This window comes from Agelaius phoeniceus, chromosome 6 (genome assembly GCF_051311805.1).
Source record: "Agelaius phoeniceus isolate bAgePho1 chromosome 6, bAgePho1.hap1, whole genome shotgun sequence".
NCBI lineage: Eukaryota > Metazoa > Chordata > Aves > Passeriformes > Icteridae > Agelaius > Agelaius phoeniceus.
The window spans coordinates 2,320,825-2,342,189 of record NC_135270.1 but is presented as its reverse complement, the minus strand read 5'-3'; the positions used below and the strand labels follow the sequence as shown (position 1 = coordinate 2,342,189).

General features: G+C 35.8%; 1 protein-coding gene across 2 annotated transcripts in view; it reads left to right on the top strand.

The window, feature by feature from the left end:
* The window catches only part of LUZP2 (leucine zipper protein 2), a 128,196-nt gene extending 110,034 nt beyond the window's left edge, over positions 1–18,162 (top strand). For both annotated transcript variants that reach the window (XM_054635730.2, XM_054635729.2), the window contains 3 exons: positions 10,269–10,361; positions 16,866–16,943; positions 17,501–18,162. In XM_054635730.2, coding sequence (XP_054491705.2) covers positions 10,269–10,361; positions 16,866–16,943; positions 17,501–17,605 — 276 coding nt within the window. In that variant the 3' untranslated portion in view covers positions 17,606–18,162. The remainder of the gene's footprint in view (positions 1–10,268; positions 10,362–16,865; positions 16,944–17,500) is intronic.
* The last annotated feature ends 3,203 nt before the right edge of the window (positions 18,163–21,365 follow it).

Here is a 21,365-nt window from a genome sequence, read left to right as displayed (position 1 = left end):
TAGAAAAGAAAGATCCTTTCCTTACATGGAGGGTGCCTCCTTTAAGACTTCAGAAGTGGTGGGAAAATGAAGCAGAAGGTGTATTTATACATGCAGTTTATCTATACATATATACATATATTTGCAAGAGCACATACCCATATCTCTAGCAATCCTTGAGCTTTGCATCTACAAAGTACTAGGTATTTTACTCTAAAAGAAAAAATGATCTCAAAATGTAGCTGTTAATAAGGGAATGTGAAAATACAGGATTAAATATAATCTAATAGAAGTAATTGACTTATAAAAACTTACTGACAATTTTTTTATCTAGTAATAATATTTATTCTATGATTGAGTATTCAACAAAACGGTATGTTTTCAAACCTGATTAATTCTATTTCCTTTTCTTTGTGTTTTAGCTACAGATAAATTTTAAAAAGACATCTAGAGTTACTGCTAAGCAAATGATTATTAGAATAAATCTGAAGTGAAATGATCCATACTTCATTCTGGCATTAGACAGAATAAGCAACTAAGCCACTAACAAAAAAGGTTTGCTTTCTATCCAGACTGTCTGATGCCATATTTTGGAACCACTGATAGTTGCTTTATGCTGTGAATTTTTAATGTCATTATACACATTAAGGACAGAAGAAACCCCTGTGGACATCTTGTCTCACCTGGCATAATATTTGCCACAAAGATTATCTATACAACTCTTGATGTATACACCTTGAAAGTTTTATTCTACCATTTTACCTCTTGTATAAAAACTCCTAGATAATCTTTCATCTGTGACCTCAGTAGCAGAAATTCAGCAAAAAAGGAGCTATAAACATGAAACTCAGACCTTTTCTATTTTGCATGCTGATATCCAGTGTAACAGAAGTCCAGATTTTGCCTGTTAGTACGTGGACATTCATTATGGAAAAATAACCAAATGGAAAAAATGACTAGGTAACTCTGAAATCCAGTCAGCTAGACAGAATCCTAACCATCCCTTATTCTCTATTAACCTTAACCATATTTTGGTTTCTAGATATTAAAGAGATGAGCAGATAAAATTTTACAGGACAGTTAATTTCCTTAGGGAATAATTCAGCATCTGATACTGTATCATCATTGCTGACTACTCCTAGTGCCACCTGACTTTGCTGTCCACCCCATTACTATCTATTATTCAAATAGGTGAGTCAAGCTCTTTCCAAACGCATGGAATGATGCAGCTTTTATTTTTAACAGCCTGCATGGAAATGTCTTTCCCTGTCAAGCCAATATATCACCCCTGAATTCAGTGCAGCCCTGGCAGATTACACACTGGCATGTAATCCAGGCAACAGCCAAAAACATTGAAGAAAAAGGACACATCAAGTGTCAAGCCAATAAACTTAGGCCAGAGTTACTAGGAAAAATGTGATTAAAGGAGCAGTGTTGAAATAAACACATTGGTAAACACTATGTCCAACAGCTGCCTCTTTCCCTTGTAAACCCTGCCAGCTCTTTATCATGAAAACTGTCACTATCTTAATGAAATCTGAGTTTAGACTGCCTTTCATTTTTCATATTTACCAGAGGAATAATTAAACACAGAATCAAGAACAATTGAAAGGTTTGTAAGGTAGAGATATTAAAACTTAAGGTCTCCTGATTATAGTCCCACGTTTTTATTTCATTTTCCTCATTCATTTAAGATTTTATAATGACAACTACTTGCTTACTATTTCACTAATCACTTAATGCAAAGGGTCCTAGAAGTACTATGCCATTACATGTATTTTGTAGAATGGATTTTAAAAAAATTGTATTCATGGGAATACAAATATAGATCTCAAGGTTTTATAATAGGATCTAAAACTTCTACACCCATCCCTAAACATCTGTGGAGTACTTCAAAGATTTTTGCCTAATACCTTCAGTTTCTTTACTCCCTTTTACAGTGAAGCTATACTTAGTTCATGCTGTGTTCATTTAAGTCTTAGAACTTTTTATGTGTCACCTCTCCTATATTTTAGCTCCTGATGTGAAGTCTATATGTGTTTAAACAAATACATTCTGTTTCTTCTTGAAAATACAAAATTTCTTCTTCAACTCCTTGGCATAAGTTTTGCCATGAAGAAATGTCTGTAACTGAAATTTCAGTCGCTAGGTGAAACTAAAATTATTCTAGCTTCAAATAGGATGCTTATTCTGCATTTTTTAATTTCAAGGTCTTTATTCCTGATCTAAATGAAAGGTGGTTTTTTATTGTTGTTTATTGTTACCTGCATCTATGACCAGTTAAGTGCAATTAGAATGAAAAGTACCAATGGTTACCTGTGTGTTTTCATGTTTCTCTATCTTTATTTATCTGTACTGATTTCTGTATTATTGTCTTTCTGATGAAATGGTCTGGCTTTGAATTAGCACTGAAATTTCACAATCTGTTTTGCTCTGCTTTTATAGCAGTTTCTCTGTGCTTGTACAGCAAACAGCAATGACTCCCACACAGCATGAAGCAAATCTGTTCCTCTACCAACAACAAACCTGTCATGAATTTTTGGACACAGCTGTTCTAGGAAGAAAAATTAATAAGAGGAAAGATATTCAGTCATTTCACTAACACCAATATTGAGAAACTGTTTTAATCAATGAATGTTAGATTAGAGATGCCTCTTCCCTGGGTTAGCTGCTCATTGAATCCAACAGAGAAAAGCAAAAAAATGTTTTCAAATATACATATTGTATATATGTATATAGAGATAGATATATAGAGATAGATAGATAGATAGATAGATAGATAGATAGATAGATAGATAGATATAGATAGATAGATAGATAGATAGATAGATAGATAGATAGATAGATAGATAGACAGACTGACAAACAGATCTATCTGAGGGAACCAGCTGCCTTCCTCACCACTTCTAGTTGTGAAGGTAACACCATAGTTTGGACTGTCACAATAGCAATGGTTGTATCTCTGAATCATGAGACATTTGGGAGGAAAAAAGTGTGATTTTTGTGGTTCCATGCTTTATCTTCCTGTACATTTCTGTCATGCTATGGCAGAACTTCCCCTAGAAAATCACAAGGGTAGGCAGAAAAGTTTAAAGTCTAACTCCCACTGCAGATCAAGTGGAAGGAAAAAGTGAAAAATCGTCACAACTGCATGATTTAAGATTAAACTAGCCTCTGTAGAGTTGCATAAAATTGTTTCTGTGTGAATTTAGAGCCAAAAATAGCAGAAGCACATCGCCTAGCTTTTTAAAAAGGTATTGACTTGCATAAAATTCTGTTGAAAGGCAGTAAAAGTGTTACATAAATACCAAGAGCAATGTAACGTGGCCAAGGTGACCCTTCAGCTGCAGACAATAATACTGTGCCTAGATATTTGCAGGATATTTAGTGTACTATATCACCATGCTAATCTTACATCTTCAGCTACAGCAAGCAAGTCTAAATCTCTGTCAAGCAGACATAGCTACCCCAGCCTGTGTCCAGATACATCATTAAAATGTATTTATTGAAGAAGTTTTGGTGCTTGGTTTATTTGTTTTTTCTCAACTTTTTTTTTTTCCCAAATGCTAGGAGGTCTAGAGAAATGTAAAATACTAATGGGATAGATATCATAGCTTATGATGCAAATATGATACAAATGAAAGTGCAGGTTGTCCAGGTTTACCCTGCTGCTATGCAGTTTGTATTGTACAAATGGTGTGCAGCCTGTGTTTGAAGTTGGATATTTATTCATTTTTTAAATTTTATCACAGTGTATTTCTGAAGATTTTCTGTTCCTATGCAGAATGTAAACCACAGTTTACTTGCCATCTTGATTTTTCTTTATTCCCATTTTTTAATTTATTTTAGACGTGTGAAGTCTCAGGAAGCCAAAACTTTATTCATTCATTTTTCATGTTCAGGGCCTGAAAGAAGACTTGTTTGTTTGGAGATGAAATTATTTCTATATTTTGCCATAAGACACTTAATTTCAATGGACTGCTGTTTCACTTTTTGCCCTGAGTAGGGTAAGGCCTGTAAAATGCAACATGGGCAACTGAATGAAACAAAGCTCTATTCCTATTATTTGCACTAATCAGTTGATCCTGCATTTTGCCATGCTGTACTTCTGTTTCTTCATTTATTAAATCAGGGGCACTGTTTACTGCAGAACACAGTAGGGGAGCCCTTTCAAGCATGCTGATTCTTATCAGATCCATGCTTTGCCATTGCTCCAAATAAGTTTTGATTTATGTGTCAAGCAAGAACTAGAGACCAGGAGACAAGAAGACAACATTGCCTGAATATCTGCTGTTGTTAGTGACATGCAGGCACCTCATCAAAACATACCATATTTCCTTTAACTTATCATTTGTCTCCAATGCCTCTTTCATTTTCTTCCCTTTTTAATATTGCTATGGACGCCCTTTCCCTTGCATGCTTTCTGCCATCTTGTCCTTCTTATCTGGGGTTGTGGAAGCTTGGCTGGGGGGGGTGAGGTTTGGCTTCATTTTGTTTATTTTGGGGAGTAGCACTGTCTAGGTGATGAAATTCCAGCTACCCCAAGGCTCTGATTTGCACAGGTCAGTGATGAAATTTAGTAGATAGTAGCACTATCTAGGTGATGAATTTTCAGCTACCCCAAGGCTCTGATTTGCACAGGTCAGTCACACAGTGCTCTATATCTATCTTTGTAATTCTTCAGCTGTTCTGACTGCTAGATTGCTTATGGATGTGGGTTGGTGTTTGTGGGTGCCAGCAAAAGTGGGAAAAAAGTATAATATCCAGAACAGTGGGAGTGTTCTGGAGGTACTGGGAGTAGCTGCAGGGGGCTCTGCAGTCTTGTTGCATATTCAGGACTACAGTATTCAAGGTATATTGGGGAAAAATATTTTCAAATAATTTTTTATACTTAAAAAGATCTCCTGAATAAAAAAAAAAAAAAGTGTAATATAATAGTATTACACAATATTACACAGTAATAGAAGACCCGGAAATCTGAAGTTTATATTCCCAAATGAGACTTAAAGGACACTTTTGTTACTGTCAGGAAGAAAACCATAGTAGAGCTATCCTGCCTTTAAAGAAATATTATAAAAATATTGATATCTAAGTGCTTTTTTATCAGATCTGTAGCAAAGGTAATATTCCACAGAACTGAACCATAAAATAACTACAGGGGATCAAAAGTAGATACAGCTTTCACTACATGCAAAGCCAGTTATTTCTCAAGTTGCCCCAGTTTTTTATTTGACTAAGGAAAACAACAAATTAAAACTTCATCATTTAAATAGAAGGATTAATGATAAGCATGACAAAAGTTTATTATAAAGTCCTTTGAAAGAACAATCATTCAAGAAGGTTATGTGGGAAATCCAATCATATTTCTGGGTGAGCTACATAGAACCTTCAGTAATAAATGTAATTCTTTCCTTGCCATTTAGAGGTTATTCTGCTTTTCCTTTTATCTAGGCATTAAATGCTCAAGCAAATTTGCTGCAGTAAAGTGCCTTGAAAGCAATTTAAGAATGGTGTGTCTGTGCTCTTAAATATATCCAACAGCATATGCATGCCTAGACAATATAAATAAAGGTTTTAGGACCCTGTTCTCTTGAGTATCTATGCAAATGATGTCCATGGGCCTTAGCAACACACTCTCAGATGAGTTATAAAAATGGCATATTCTTTATGGCATAACTTTATGATAAGCAAGTGACCCAACTCTGATCTGAACTCAGGACTCCAATCCTGTAATACTACACAAACATTTTCTTTAAATCATGTGCCAGGGTGGAAAATTAATCTCAGGGAAATGTCAGATCAGAAGTGTCACAGAAAAATTCTGCATTTAGGGATTAAATCAATAGAGGCAAGGAAAGTCTTACAGGAAGGCCTTCCCTTTTTGTAAAGGCAGCGAGCCTGCTCAGCTTCCACTGAAACTGCTGTGGTTGTGCTGAGGACTTTCAGAACCAAACCCCAAATGTGTCATTAACAGCTTTCCCACAGCAGTAAGCTCTCCTCCAAATCCATAATGTGCATTCACATCACACATTGCTACATCGTTAGAAGAAGCACTGGCTTTTGGCAAATATTTTTATCATTAGCCCAGCTGACTTCAAATAACAGGAATTGAGCAGCAACAGAGAATTTCTTTTACCTATTAAAGTCAGAAGACTCCTGATGTGTAATGTAGTAGAATCCACCTACAGAGTAGTAGAGATCTTAGAGGACTTCATTTAATTTTGGAAACGGATTATTTGAAGTGTAATTTAGTTGTTGTTTTTTAAGGCACAAGCTTTTGTATCTTGCTATACATTCAAAATGTAAATGCTTTTCAAGAGATACTTTTCTCCTCTTTAATTATCAGCCAAATGATTAAAGTGAGACAGAAGCTGTAGACAGCTGTGGGAACACCTACCTGGTTAAGGATGATCACAGAAAGCAAATATTTCATCAATTTCACTGGTTGCTCTTCTGGAATAAAGTGTTGTAGGACTGAAATCTTGTATTGCCTTTTACTGACAAGATGTAATTTCCATTTCCATGGACTCATTTTACAGATTCTCACATATGTACAAATTTTAATCTGGTATTTATATTAACATAGTTTGATTGAATTTGTTACATGATGAACAATTTGGGCTATTTGTAGCAAAGGAAAGCCTGTTTGGGTTTTGGCAGAATGATAAGCCAAGTGTGCTTTAAATTCACTTTGCAATTGCATCCTCTACAAAAATAGAGCAGGCAAACAATAGCCTAATTACTACAGGTAATAGATGAGAAATTTGGAAGTTACAGAGCACAGGTGCTCTTGTAAATGGTATCATTTGGAAAATTTTAATGTTCAGTGACCCGTAAAGATGAATGGCAGGATTTTGTGGTGGTGTTGTGCAAGTTCAAGTAATGTTGGAATAGCATCTGTTTGCAAATTTCAGTAATTTTTGTCTTGTAGTAGAGTACTTCCACATGTGCGTAGCTGCAGATCTCAGGTCTGTTATCTGCAGATAAATAAAGATATCTTTTTGAATTAAGAATATTTCTGGTAACTGCTCAAAAGTGTGTAGCAGTGGAATTGCCCTGTACACAGCATGCACCTGAATATCCTCCATGGTAGGCCATTAATAAATTCCAGACTTTCACAGGTGAGTTCTCTTACCAGCACACTGTATCAATCACACACTTTAAATTATTTATTTTCTTTGCTTAGTTTGTTTTTAAGTAGTAGGGAGGCACACTTTCAGGTATGTGTGCACTAAGCATTACTTCGAACAACCTGGATTCTTTTCTGCTGGCCATTGTTGATTATAATATCATTTGGGCTGTAAATGTTCAATCTCACTAGGCTACAAAACTGTGTGGCATGTGGGGTTCTATTTAGTGAGAATTTTCCTGAACAGCCAACCTAAACAACTGACTCCAATAATTTCAGGTTTTCATTGTCTCATATATTTCGTACCAACATATGCTATACAACAAGAAGATGTTGATGTTTTGTCCACAGTTTAATGTAAATTATTTATGACTTCCACAAGGTTAGTACAAGGAAAACATATTTCTAAATTCTGTTTTCAGTTAATTAATTTTATTTCTTTCTCTTGCATAATCTTACCAGAACTTTGATTTGTTTCCTTTTTTTTTAATTTTTGTCTAAGCATGTAATTTAGATATTCCCTCTTTTGTTTTGGCAGTTGAATAGAAGTAAATACATCATTCTGACTCTGTTGAAAACTGAGGTGCAATAAATCATCACAAAGATACTCTTATTGATCCAGAAAAAAATGGTTGTATACATTTTCACAAGGGCTTTCACACCCTCAGCTGCATGAAAATACAAATAAGAAGCTGCAGTTGTTCCAAGGAAGTGAGGCAACTGAACGTGTGGGTTTAAGGCTCTATTAGAAAACTGAAATTATCTCAAATATGCGATGCTCTCAAAATAAGCTGTATTAGAAAGAACCAGCAGAATTCCATGCACAATAACAAACACATGGAACTTCTTTGTATGTGTAGCTAGGCGTTTTTAGAATTGTATTCCTCTCTTGTGAGCCTTTTCTCCTTTACCAGACCCTTGCTCTCCTGGAGGCACTTGGGTGTAAACTTAAATACTGCGAATAGTTAATAGATTTCCACTCCATACGGTCAGTGCACACACATTCTGTATGTTACTAGTGGCAGGTGACCTGTTACTATTTTTATGTTGTGTTTCTGTGGTACTTTCTTATCTTTGAGCACATCTGTGAGTTTGCTGCATGTGTTGCTGGACTGCCCCATTAGGGATGCTCTGCTCTGGTCTCTGGCAGAGACTGACATCCTCCAGCTCGCTGCAGTTCAGGGACACTTCATCCTTTCTGTGGGGGCTGGCTTTCATAGAGAAAGGATGTTCACTGAGATCTATGAGATCCTCTGCTTTGAGGTGGTTATGAACTAGGTTTTTCCCCCAAGGAGACTTATTAAGTAGGAAATACTACAAATAGTGTTTGAAAACTTCAGTATCTTCCCTAGCTCTTGACAAACAAAACTTTAAATTATTTTTTTTCTTTTAGAATAGGTTTTTTTTTCAAGAGATAAAGGACCCCAGAAGACTTAGAAAGAAAAAAAATGTAGATTTATAATGTATATAATGTCTAACATAATATACTGCTATGAGGCAGCTGCATTTATGAGGGGAAATTCTGCACTCGTAGATGAAAAGAATTATTCAGGAAATTGACATCTAGATATGTCATCTATCATCCCAAATGAACTATTTGAAAGAAAAGTTCTTTCACTTTGATGGATGTTCAGCTATTTGAGATCATTGTGGATGTTCATCTTGGAGAAACTCCTTTATAACCAATACAAACGTCTGTGAAATGTAAAGAAAATGAAATGTGATCTTTTGGTATCCATGTTGAATATGCCCTAACAGTTTCCACTTCTAATCAGAGTGGGGTTGTTCTAGAATATTCACAAAACTTAGACCCATGCTCAGTGCTGAGTGTTGACATAAAAGTAAGCAGCTATTTTCCACATTAAAGATCGTTGAATACAGTGCAAATTGGAAAAAAAAGGAAATAACTATAATGACAAAGATGCTTGCTTTAGAAACAGTATGTAGAAGTTGAAAGATCTTGTTCATTATAGGATTTGCAGTCCTTTAAAAGGAATTGTCCTATAAAATTATATCTCTGTAGATGTGCATTAAATAAAACTAAAGTATGTCTCTCCCACCTACTATTGAATAATATTGACAATGCAGTAGAGAAAAGCTAGACATTTGGTTTGCTTCTTTTCAAGTATTTTGCAAGTTTTGCTGCAAGCAAAGCAGTCATCAACAGAGTTGAGTTTCTTCTGTGAGCACATACCTTCAATACATTTTAAACAATTATTTCAAGGATCTGAAATGCAAAGCTTGGGTTTTAGTCAAGCTTGTAAGGTCTCACCATGAAGATGCTTCTAAATTATTTCAAAGAGAAAAACAAAATAGAAGATTTCATGTTCCTTGAAAAAAATATTTGCATTTGAAATCCTGTACTGAAAAGATTTGAGTACAGTTTAGAAAGCTTTAAGTAAATTGGGAAGGAGTTCATAATCTTTATCCAAGCAATTTCACTGTGGAATGTTGGTGTCATTTTTATTATAATAATATAATATTATTATGTAAGGTCTAGTAAATAGGCCCCCCTATATATGTCAGGTAGACAAGAAATCAAGTGAACATAGGTTTTATCATTTATTGAACATACATTTATTTTACTCAATGGGAAGAAATTTACGTTTGAAGAACTGTAATTTCTTTCAGTCCAAGCAGACAGGTCACTCAATACAGATGCTAAATGACATTTATTATTATTTAACAAAATAATTATTTATATTGATCTTTTAAATTTGTTTATCTCCACATTACTTCCTCCTATAGTCAGTTGCTCTATAAAACTAACAAATCCTCATTGGAGAGCTGTTGACCAGAGACTATTTGAACTATTTTATTTCAACTATGAATTGAACTATTTGCCATGGTTCAAGTTAAATTGTAAATAGTGACCTGCTTAGTTTGGTTTGTCCTGTTCATAATTTCTGATCATCATTTATATTATTTAGTAATTCAATGCAGTATAAGTGACATGAGAGGGGTTTCAAAACTGTGTCTGAAGTTTTAACTTTCCTGTATAAAATTTGCTGAAAATGCAGTATATAAAGTACTTAACAGTTTGCAGTATATGACCTCTTGGTTTTTCATCGTTATCCTGAATTTTCAGATGTAGCTTATTTAAAATTTTATCACAATTACATTAATTTTTAAATTATTATTTTATATTTTTATTTTTCAGGTCTGGCAAAATGTCTCAGCAGAGAAAGAGAATTTTCACGTGGCCTCGAAAAAGGAAGAAAATCAAAGCACCCAGGAGTGTGATTCTCAAGATGTAAGATTAGCTCACCTGAAAAATAAGGCCTAATCTAGCTTGTATGAAAACATGAATGCTTTAGGTGACTGTCAGTGGGACTTTTCCTATTCAGGATGGTAGACATATTAATTTACAAAGCCACTATGTTCTGTATTAAAGTGCTGAGGAGCAAATGCTCCTTGCTGTCAATCTGTGCATGTATATTATCAAGGTTTCTGTTCAAAACTGCTTAATGGAATTGGTAGAGCTGCTGCAGGAAGAGCAGTGGTGGAAAGTGGTGTCATTTGATGTTTAACATTTCAAAAATCTGTTTGTTCCTGGCTGAAGCGTTGCCTGCATTATAGTGAGATGCAAACCCTTGTTTACATATCATTATATTTATTACTAATTTATTTATTTCTAATAGTCAGGCACATCCTTCACAGATGCTTTGTTTAACAAAGCAAAGCCTTTGGGAGGATGCAAGACATGACAGCATAATAATTGAAAGGATGTGATATCATTCACTGCCAGTCTAGGAAAGCTGTAAGCTGTGTTTTTCCTATGATGGCTCTGACAGAAAGCCAAATCTGCTGCTTTTACTGAGACAATACACTCAGTCAAACAGCATGGCATGAGCTCTTCTCAGAAATCTCAAATGCATGGATTGTGGCTGTAATTACAAAGATAAAAATAGAACAGGAAAAAAAAACAGAAAAAAATGAGCAAGACAAATTTTGTTGTGACAGTCTGCTCTGACTGTTGAGGATTTTCTGCTCAATAGTTCAGAAAGTACAGTGATACTCTGACTAATTTGCAGGTGAAATATATATATATATATATTAAAAAAATACTCAACATATATTGAATATATTGTTATATCTTGAGATAAAACCCTGTGGAGTTAACTGAGTAACTTGCTGTTAGTGATCATGACAGTATAAAGAAAATTCTGGAAAAAAAATCTTACATAATTCAGTATACAATATATTTTTTTAAATTATACAGTATCCATTTATTACAAAGGTGTTATAAGTTTGTTCAGTTATAAGTTACCTCCCTTCTGCCACATCCTCCACAGAACAAGGAGAAATTGCATGTCCATAAGAGTGCTTACTTTACTGTTGCACATTTCTTAATATCTAAAGGTAAAGGAAACTTCAGTTGTTAATAAAATTTGAAGGAGGGGAAGAAAAACATGTAAAATTATGAATTTGGAGTGAACTCTATTTAGATTATGACTAGAGGTTAGTTATTCCTTGGAATAGTTGTGTGAGGCTTGATGAAATGTAGAACATTTTTAGAAGAGACTGAAATAATTTAGGGTAAATACTTGTGTCAGAAGTTTAAACAGCTCTTTTTTACTGAAATGAATACAATAAAAGAGAGAGAAAAAGAAAATAACTGTTAATATAGTTCAAAAATCAAAAGAGTATTTCATTTCTGTATCAAGTACTGTGATGAAAGACACCTAAAAGATTCACTTTTCCATAAAATCAAGATTTTTGTTATTTAGATAAGCTGGCGGTTGCTTTTTGTACTTTTAGCAAGTAGTATTTTGAACTGTTTAGTCAGTCAGCAGATGGACACACTGTCCATCTTAACACAGGCTAAAATGGACATAAAAATAGTGCAGGTGATGACATTGGTCTAGCAAACTTCTACTTCATCATCACCATCTCCCATTAACATAGAGAGAAAGGCACAAGGAAGAATGGAAACTATTATCTTTGAGAACTGAACTGAAAATGTCTCTTTCCACAGTTAGCCTTCATATATTGATATATTGATAAAGATACCACCTTTCAGTTTGAAAGAGCTGGAAGGAGTTTATTTTTTATTTTCCCAAAGGATCATCTTACTTCAGTAATACAAAGCTGCAGTTTGGACCTGTGCACTTGGAGAAAATTCAACACTTAGGAAGAGTTTTAATTGTGGTTTTTTCATTACTTGTCTGTGTGTAATTTTGTCTGAAGTTTTTACAGCAGCTTAACTTCAAATGAAAGAAGATTAAGGTTGGATGGTTAAGGATGTAATGCAGCATTTTTAAGAAAAATTAGTGAAGATGTACTTAAAACTCTGTTGCTTAGAAACCTAACATTTCAGCAATCCTTTCTCAGAACTTTACAAAGATCCTTTTGTTGTGTCTCTGATAAATAAAATGTGATTTATATTGTGGAAGAATTAAGGTAGTGAAGACTAACTGGAGAAGAACATGCAATCTTACAGGTACTGAGGCAAAAAATAAAGCAAAATGGTTATTTGCTGGTTCCAACTGGTGTTTTTAAGTCTGTATGGCTAAACATCTCTAGCTTAAATTTGTGATCTTTCTGCAATTTTACATTTATGGGGTTTATGGCTGTTCACAGTAATTAGTGTAGTTTACATTATAACAAATAAAAATGAAACTGTATTGACAAATGGGATATGAAATTTGACATAGGACCAGTAATAGCCAGAAGTAGGTAGAATATCCTGTGATACAGAATCTGAAATTCATCAAAAACCAAAAAAAAAATTAATTTCAATATTGTTGGAAAAGTTTGCATTCTTTAGTTTATTTGTACTTTATTAGAATCATCTTGTCAAATACTACTTTTTCTTAGCCTTATCCAGAGATGTTTTCCTATGTCTGACTCCTGAAAGTCTCTGTGCAGAACCAGAGTTCTGCAGAGCTTTTTCCCCTGTATCCCTTCCTTTTTCTGTCTTCCCAAAATGTTGGCTTTTACACCATAATTTACTTCATTCCTTTCTCATGTCCAATAATTCTTATGCATGTAACATATCACTTTAAACCACCTATTTGGTATTGCTAAAACATCAAAGAATTTATCAAATTATTCTTTGTTCTCTGTTGTCATGTTAGATTTTTTGCTTTGTCCTTATAGAATCTTCACTGATGAATAGAAGTGATAGTGCTTTTATTTACTGCCTTAATTTCCTGCAGTAAACAAACACTATATGTTCATTATTCATTCAGTGACAAAGGACATTCAGTATTGGAGCCAAAATTGTACACATTTCTAAGCAAGTACAGCATTTTGCTTTATTTCCTTCAATCAGTTTCAGTTTCAGAGCTTTGATCACATTGCTCTCTCCAATTGTTTTCCAAAGGGCGTAACAAGAGGAAAAAAAAGCCATTTTTATAACAAAATTTCAAACTAATAAAATCCTTAAAGTAAATTTGATTCTGTAAATGAAGACTAGGAAGGTCATAAGTTACATCATCTGAGTTTAATCATCCCCTCAGCACACTGTGATCTAAACCAGAAAGAGGATATGAAAGACTGCAGAGGTGTCTTCTGAAAAAGTACCTGCACATTTCACATACTTCTTGTTCTGCATCCTCCAAACAGTAATTAGAGCAGCTTCCAGTAGAGATCTGTAACAAAGTCATGAGCAAATCTGATAAAACATTTCTTGAGTACAGCAAGCCTAACCTGGTTAATGGCAACTAGGATAACTAGTTTGTCAGCTGACCTAACCATCCTTTTCTCCTGGATCTGGTTGATTTTCTTCAGAATTAACTCAGTACTTTCTCCCCATCACACTCTACAAACAACTTCTGTATCTGCCTTTTGTGCCCCATGGAGCCAAAAGGAGTAGCAGGGCAAAGGATCACTGAAACTCCAATGTCTGGTCAATTAAATCTGTGTGATGCTCTTTAGGAGCAGCAGAATTATTTTCTAACTGCAAAAACTGTTATAATACCACTTATTTAAACTTGATTTCCTGTCCACTTGGGAATGGATTATTTGACATTAAATTGTTATGATTTTTTTCGACCATAAAGCCAGTTCTGATCTGCTGAGTTGATGCAGTAGAAAATATTTCAAGTTACATGGTTCAGCTGTTCACAGATAAAGTTGCATGATTTGATAGCCAATGGACATGCTGAGTTCTGACTGGCATGTTGAAAATTTTTAAAATAAAAATGCACCCTTTAATTGTCCACCTTTGTCATTTATACATCCAGCTATGAAGCTCTCCAGCTTTGCAGTGTGGTTTACTAGGACAATTAAACACCATAGCTTCTCAAATTTTCTATACATTACCAATCAAGATGCAGATTTTATAACCAGAATTTCACACACAGATACTTTGTTGATTGGGCTGCATGCTAAGCTGGTGAAAGCAGCACAGCAAATTATTTTTGCTTTTTGTTAGTTTCTACCATGTCAAGCTCTCATTCTGTCCTTTTGTCATGAGTGTACCTCTCATGGGAAGGAATCTGACAGACAGTCACACAGCCAAACATACAAACCAATCCACTACCTGGCCTAGAGGGAACTAACCACAATAACAAACATTTAATGTTTTGCTTTCTTTGTCTGTCACCTAACGTTTTGAAAGCTATTCTGGTTCATTGGGTTTAAACTCCTGCACTGATCTTCAGCTGAGGGACACAGAGATACATGTGTTGTGTGTATTTGTGTACTTATGTGTTTATATATCCATTTATATATACACATAAAAGCACATGAATACACACATGGGGGGGTGTGTGTGTGTGTTTATTTATGTGCCTGAGGTCATATGTGGATGGGATTCAGTTTGGGTTCTGTTAAACCCAGTCCTGTGTGTCTGTCTGGTGTCTAACACCTCACTCCTAGGAACTGGTTACAGTCCTGGCTACTGAACTGTTGTTCTTCAGTCTGTAATTAGTTTGGTAATGATACACAATGATTCACAGTGACAGGGAGTCAATAATGAATAGGTCATGCTTTAACATCATGAAGGCATTCCTAAGAAAAAGTCCCTACTGTCTTTCTCCAACATACGGTGTGCTACTAAAAAGAAAAGATCTCTGAGTGAGCAAATATGAAATGCTACAGACAGAAGTTTTTATTGCTCTTTTCCTATCAAGATAGCCTTTTTTACCTGGTCTATGAAAAGAGTATGCAAGATTACTCACCCAAAAAGCATTGTTTTATCATTTGCTGTTATTTCTTCTAAAGCAGACCTGATTTTGTTTTCTTCCTTTGTATATGTCTTAAGAAGTTGACCTTTAGCTTTATTAATACAATTAATAGTTTTTGCTTCCTATCTCCTATAAATTATGTTGGTGAAATAGGTTACCTGATTTCATGTTCTAGTATGTACAGTCAGAGAAAATTCTGGATATGTAAATTATCATATTTAATTAGCAGTATTTCTATCCTCTTCATTACACATTTTGCAATACTATTGATTGCTTCACCTATAGTATCTTTTGTCCTCAAGTTGCACACCTAGAAGTCACCTAAATCCTCATTTTTTCTGAAGATGATTCAGCTTGAAATATTTTTTTTTTAAATCTAGATTAAGAGTAAATAATTTAAATGGAATTTTTGACAGGACCACACTTGAAAAGTCTTAAAGTATTAAAAGTCTACTAAAAATTGCTACTCTGTCATCTGACTTTTTAGTCTTTATCTGAGACATAAACCATGTTTTGTTTGATTTTTTTTGTCATAAAAGGAGTAGGTGCTTTATCAATAGATTTTATTTTAACCAATACTGCCTTGATTATTCTCTATATGAATCCAACTCTTATTTGCTGCTGGCTAGAGTGGGAAATTATGAAAAAGAGTTCCCCACATCAAATCCATCTGCATCCTCTCAGAGGCTGACTTCAGTACCTTAAACATTACTAAACCCCCCACTGTTACATTGGAAAGAGTCTTGATGACTTAAAATGTCATAAAAACCCTGTCATTTCCACTCCATTTAAATGTATCACTTTTAATAGCAAAAAAGTAGAGACATTCTAATGTGAACTCCTTTTAGAGTAATGACCAAGTATTATGAATATTTGACTGTATTTCATGTTTCAACTCCTTTTCTTATGACATCCTTAATCCTACTCCTGAAGGGACTTTGGTTTAAATTCAGTAGAATTTTCAGTGTAAATCTCTGGTTTCATATCTGGAGATCTCCTTGGTTTAAAAATCTACCTTGTAATTAATTTTATTTATGCTGTGCAACTCTGTTTTCCCAGATATTAAAAAGCATATTGGCAAAGAATATAACATTATTCCTTGAATAAAATGACAGCAATTAAAGCACCAAGATTTTTCACCTTGAGACTCATCTAATTTCCTCATTCAGTGACTTTATATTCCTATTCAGGGATTATTATACCTTAGAGATCAAGAGTTTAGACAGGAGAATAGTAACAGACAAGTTCTAACTGTAATGCTGATTTTCTACTGTTTTTTACTATTTCATCACCCATAAAAGACACTTGTAATTAATTTTCTGTTCCCTAGGACCACTTGTAGAAGTAAACCTCACTATTGGTGATGAGATTTAAACATGAAGTAAAAAAGCTGGATAAGTATCAAGTTTCAAATTGTTAAACTGGCTGTCACAAGACTGTATTGTTGAAGACTATTACAGGGATATGGGAAGCTGGGATAAGCTCAGCTATGAAAACTTTGTTCCATTTCCTCAACTAGCCTTAAGAGAAGACCCGGTGATGATTTTTTTTTTTTTTTTTTTGAAAACTGAATGTTTTTGGAGAAAATCTGAAGTAGTTATCTCTGCCATTTCTGTTGACAGGTTACCAAGACATGTTTGGGGAATCGCAATGATTCAACATCTCGTTTGAAGGCAGCAGAAACAGGGACAAGCTTTCAGGTATTCCCTTTCTGAGCAATTGTTGGCTTTTACTAAAAGGTCTTGTGAAATGCAGTTCCTTGAAGTGTACTTACACATTCTTCACCAAGTTCTGTCTCAAAAGAGAAGACTACTTAGTCCAGACTTTGACTGCATCTATTGCAGTTCATCTGTTCAAAATGTTTCCTGGCTGGTAACAATTTGCAAACTATTAAATATTTTAACAGCTGGTAGTCAAATAAATTAGTATTCGAATTACTTGATGTGATAGTGTGATGTCTATAGCCCTGAAAGCAGGAGTAGGAGAGATTTCCAAAATAATTAAATATTAAATACATATATAATTGGTATATATATATAATTGGTATATATATATGTATATAAAATATGCAGTGATATGAAGCCATATGCAGCATCAGACTTGTATGGTTTTGCACTGTGCAGGTTGTTAATCCTGCTTTCTTTAAGAGAGATCAGGACTCTTTTCTAGGGACAATTCCATTGCCATGGAATTTTACTTTCTTTTATTTCTGCTTACATATATATGTTTTCTATACATCATGTTTTTACCTCTGCAGAAGTTTCACAGCCCTCCATGGACTACACCTGAAGATAAAAAATCACCTGAAAAGAAGGAGAAAAAATATGAAGAATCAGTCAGTAAACCAGAAAAAAAACTCTAAATGCTACTAATCTACATTGAAAACTGCCAGTCACTTCCATCCTCATGTTCTGTTAGCACAAAGGCATGAAATGTCCCAGGTTTCTAAAGCATGGATTTTTCACTATTTTATGAATGTCTGTAAATTAGTCTAGAACAGACCAGTTAGTACCTTACAGCAATAATCCAAAATGGATGTTTGAAGAAATGCTTTGTAATGCACTCCAGTTTTTGAATTCTTGTTCTACCTTATCTACCTTATTCTTGTTCTACTTTATCTACCTAGTAATTGTATACTATAAATTACCTTCTTTGTAAACAACAGACATTCTCAAGAATATTTCTCAGATTGTTTTATTTCATGTAATTTTGTAGCTGATTAGTTTCTAATATTAAGGGGCAGTCAGTGTGTGGGGGGAAGGTAGCTGTGTAACCATATTTGAAGTACAATCCTTAAGTGCAACTGTAAAAAGAGAACTGTGTGCGTGGGGCTCCATGTATACTTACCTTTTAGTATTTCCATCTCAAGTCTACTTACTTACACAATAAAATATGTTTATTTTGTTCTTTTTTTCCTCACTGCTATCTTAACTAGTCCATTTCTGAGCACTGAAAAGCTGACAGAATTGGAGTTTCAGGGATGGAGATAGAGAGGATCATTACTTTGGGGATTCAAGCAAAAGAGTTTGCAGGTAGTACTGAGTTACAGTTTCCTAGCTTGGATGGCAGCCATGGGAAGTCAGTTTCATCCCCTATATTTGTGCTGATCTCAACAGAATAAAATATACTTCAAAGAGTAAAGCCCTGTTTTGTCCATGACAGTTGGCCTTTGATCACTCCATCAGGGAGGATTGATTGCAGCAAGCTCTGTCACTCATGGGTTATTTCAGTTTCTCCTCAGTCACATACTCCATGACAGGAAAGCAGAAAGAGAGGGAGGAAAGAGAGAATGTTTTGCTTGTCTGTGTGTATGGCATTATAGGTCAAATTTAAGAATTCATATGCCACATCTTTTTGAGATGCAAATCTTTCAAGAACAGTTGGACTAGTAAACTGCCTGATGCAATGCTATGCAATCCCTAGCAAGAAGTGTTTTAAGCATTTGTAACTTGTAAACGTCCACCTTTGTCCTAATGCACATCTCAGCACATTTTTTACTAGATTTAAAGTAGTTACAATAATTTACTTCTTCTTGCTTTGTATCAGTTTAAAAGCAAATAGACAAAGCTTTTATTTGCTTAGTGGTCCTCTGAATTCGGTTTTAGCATTTAAGATTTTACCTCTCCTTCAACACCTGCCTTTTCCTTGCTGGTATGAATAATCTTTCACCCTGACACTTCGTTATGCTCCTCTACTCAAAGGTAGATAGTTGCAATTTCTCATTCTTGAGAAAATACAATTCTAAAAAGAAAAAAACCTCATGAGCTGACCAAATGATGGCAAAATAGGGTTTAAGACTATCCATGTTAAGAGTCAAAAGAAATAAAATTGTGGCCACAAAATTAATCAGAAAAGAGATGTGGCTTTTTGCATCTGATCCTAAATCTTGCTGAAGACAGTCTGCTGTCTTTCAAAATAATCAGTGAGCAAGAGACTTGTGATCTTCTCATATCTACAGCTGGCATTAATTTCTAGTGATGCCAAAGGCAACATTTCTTTGCATATGACACACCTTAACTGAAAAGGCCACTGAAACTCTGTTTCAGTCACCTGTCAAGAAAGGATCTCCACTGCACAGTGGCTGAAGCCCTCCAGCAGGACAAAGGCCTGTGAGCACAATGTAGCTTTAGAAAGAAGCCTTTGTCAATAGGATCCCCTTCATCAGGCAGCCTGTAGTAGATACCAGCCACAAGGTTCCTTTGCTGCCTTGGGCACTGATTCTTATCTACAAGGCTTGCCTTGCTCATGGCTGTTCTTCAAAGACAGCTCCTCACATGGAATCCACTTCTTGATGTAGAGGGCAATCCCTCCACTCTCCCTCCTGCCCTTATCTGCTGAACAGGCTGTAGCTATCAGTAGTGACACTTCAGTGATGGGATTCATCCTGCCAAGTTCCAGCAATGCAAGGTGATAACTTTCCTGCAGCACAGTGGCTTCCAGCTCCTCCTGTTTGTTGCCCATGCTGCATGTGTTGATTTGCAGGCACCTCAGCCTGCCTGTCAGCCATGTCACCCTCCCAGAGGAACACCCCTTTTCTTCCCTTGACATAATTTTCTGGTGTTTTGCCTGTCAGCTTTTGTTACCTTTCCTTTCCTGACAAAGCCAGCCCTAGAATTGCCTTGGCCTCTTACCACTCCCTTGCACTTCATTGCCTTGCATGCCCATCTCCTGCCTTGGCTTGCTTACAGCTTTTGTCCCTGGCCTTGCTCAGCTTTGTCTGCCCTTCCTTTGCCTTGCCTTTCCCATCTGAACCTTGCATTTCCTTACTTACACCTCCCTGTCCTTCCCTTGCCCTTCCCACCACTCCATCTTCTTGCTTTGCCATAGTCAGTCACACTTCACCTTGACTTTCCTACCTCTTTTTTCCTGTCTTTGCCTTGCCTTGCTTTCTTCTATGACTCATTGCCTTGCCTAGCCTTACCTTGCCCTGTTTTGCCTTTCTCTGATTGGCAGACTGTACCTTGCACCAGAAACACACTGAAGAGAAGTGCTCTCCTTCCCAAAGAGTGGAACTGATGTTCTCTGGCAAGAGCTCACCACCAACAGTTAGATACTGCCAGCAATAAAGATCTCACAAATAAACAGACCCCACATGAAAGGTGGTAGGACAGAAAGTCCTCCTGGTATCAGCTCCCTGGGCAGCCTATAACCTCCACCTGAAACACTGGCATTGCATGCTTTCCTTCCCATGGAAGAAAACTTCCTGAATTTACCAAAGGCCTGCCAAAAATTAGGTTTTGGCTTACAACAATATATTCAAGGATTGCTCTCACACAAGAGAGAGAAGGACAAAAGGAACTTGTTGGCATTTACTTCCCATGGGCAGCTTATTGCCTACAATTTAGACACTGACTCCATGCTTTCCTTTCCAGGAAAAAGGCCTTTCCAAGACTTCTGCAGGCAAGCCACAAAATGAGGATACAACCTCCAATAATAAATACATCCAAGGATTCCACACAACAGAGAACAGAAGAAAAGTGATTGATGCCATTTACCTCCCATGGACAGTTTATTAACTCACCTGAAACACAGTGGGTACATGCTTTCCTGCCCAAGGAAAAGCTCTTTCAACAGGCTAGCAATGATATGATGACAAAGACTGGGAAGTATTGCTCCTACACAAGAGAGGGCAGGACAGAAGTGATTCTTCAGCATTTACCTATCTCAACATGCTATAAACATGCACCTAAACCACTGCAGCAACATCCTTCCTTTTCCCTGCAAAGGCATGTTTTTACACTCTCAACAGGCCAGCACCAAAACAGGGATACCACTTCCAGTAATGAACGTGTCTGAAGGCTGTTCTCACACAAAAGTGGCAGGACAGAAGTGGCTTGCTGGCACTTACTGCCTGCTAGAAGGCTACAACCTACATGTGAAACACTGAGACTTCATGCTTTTCTTCCCATTGAAGCCACACACCAACACTTAGATATTGCAATCAAGAATGAGCATGTCTGAGCACAGTCCTACCACAAAAATGGTAGGACAAAAAAGTCTTGCTGATCTTTACCTCCCAGGGCAGGTAAAGATGTAATCTTTACAATCTGTACATGAGCCGCTGTGGCTGCACGCTTTCATTCCAGTGGAAAAGCCCTTGTGGGCATATGAAAGTGTATGCT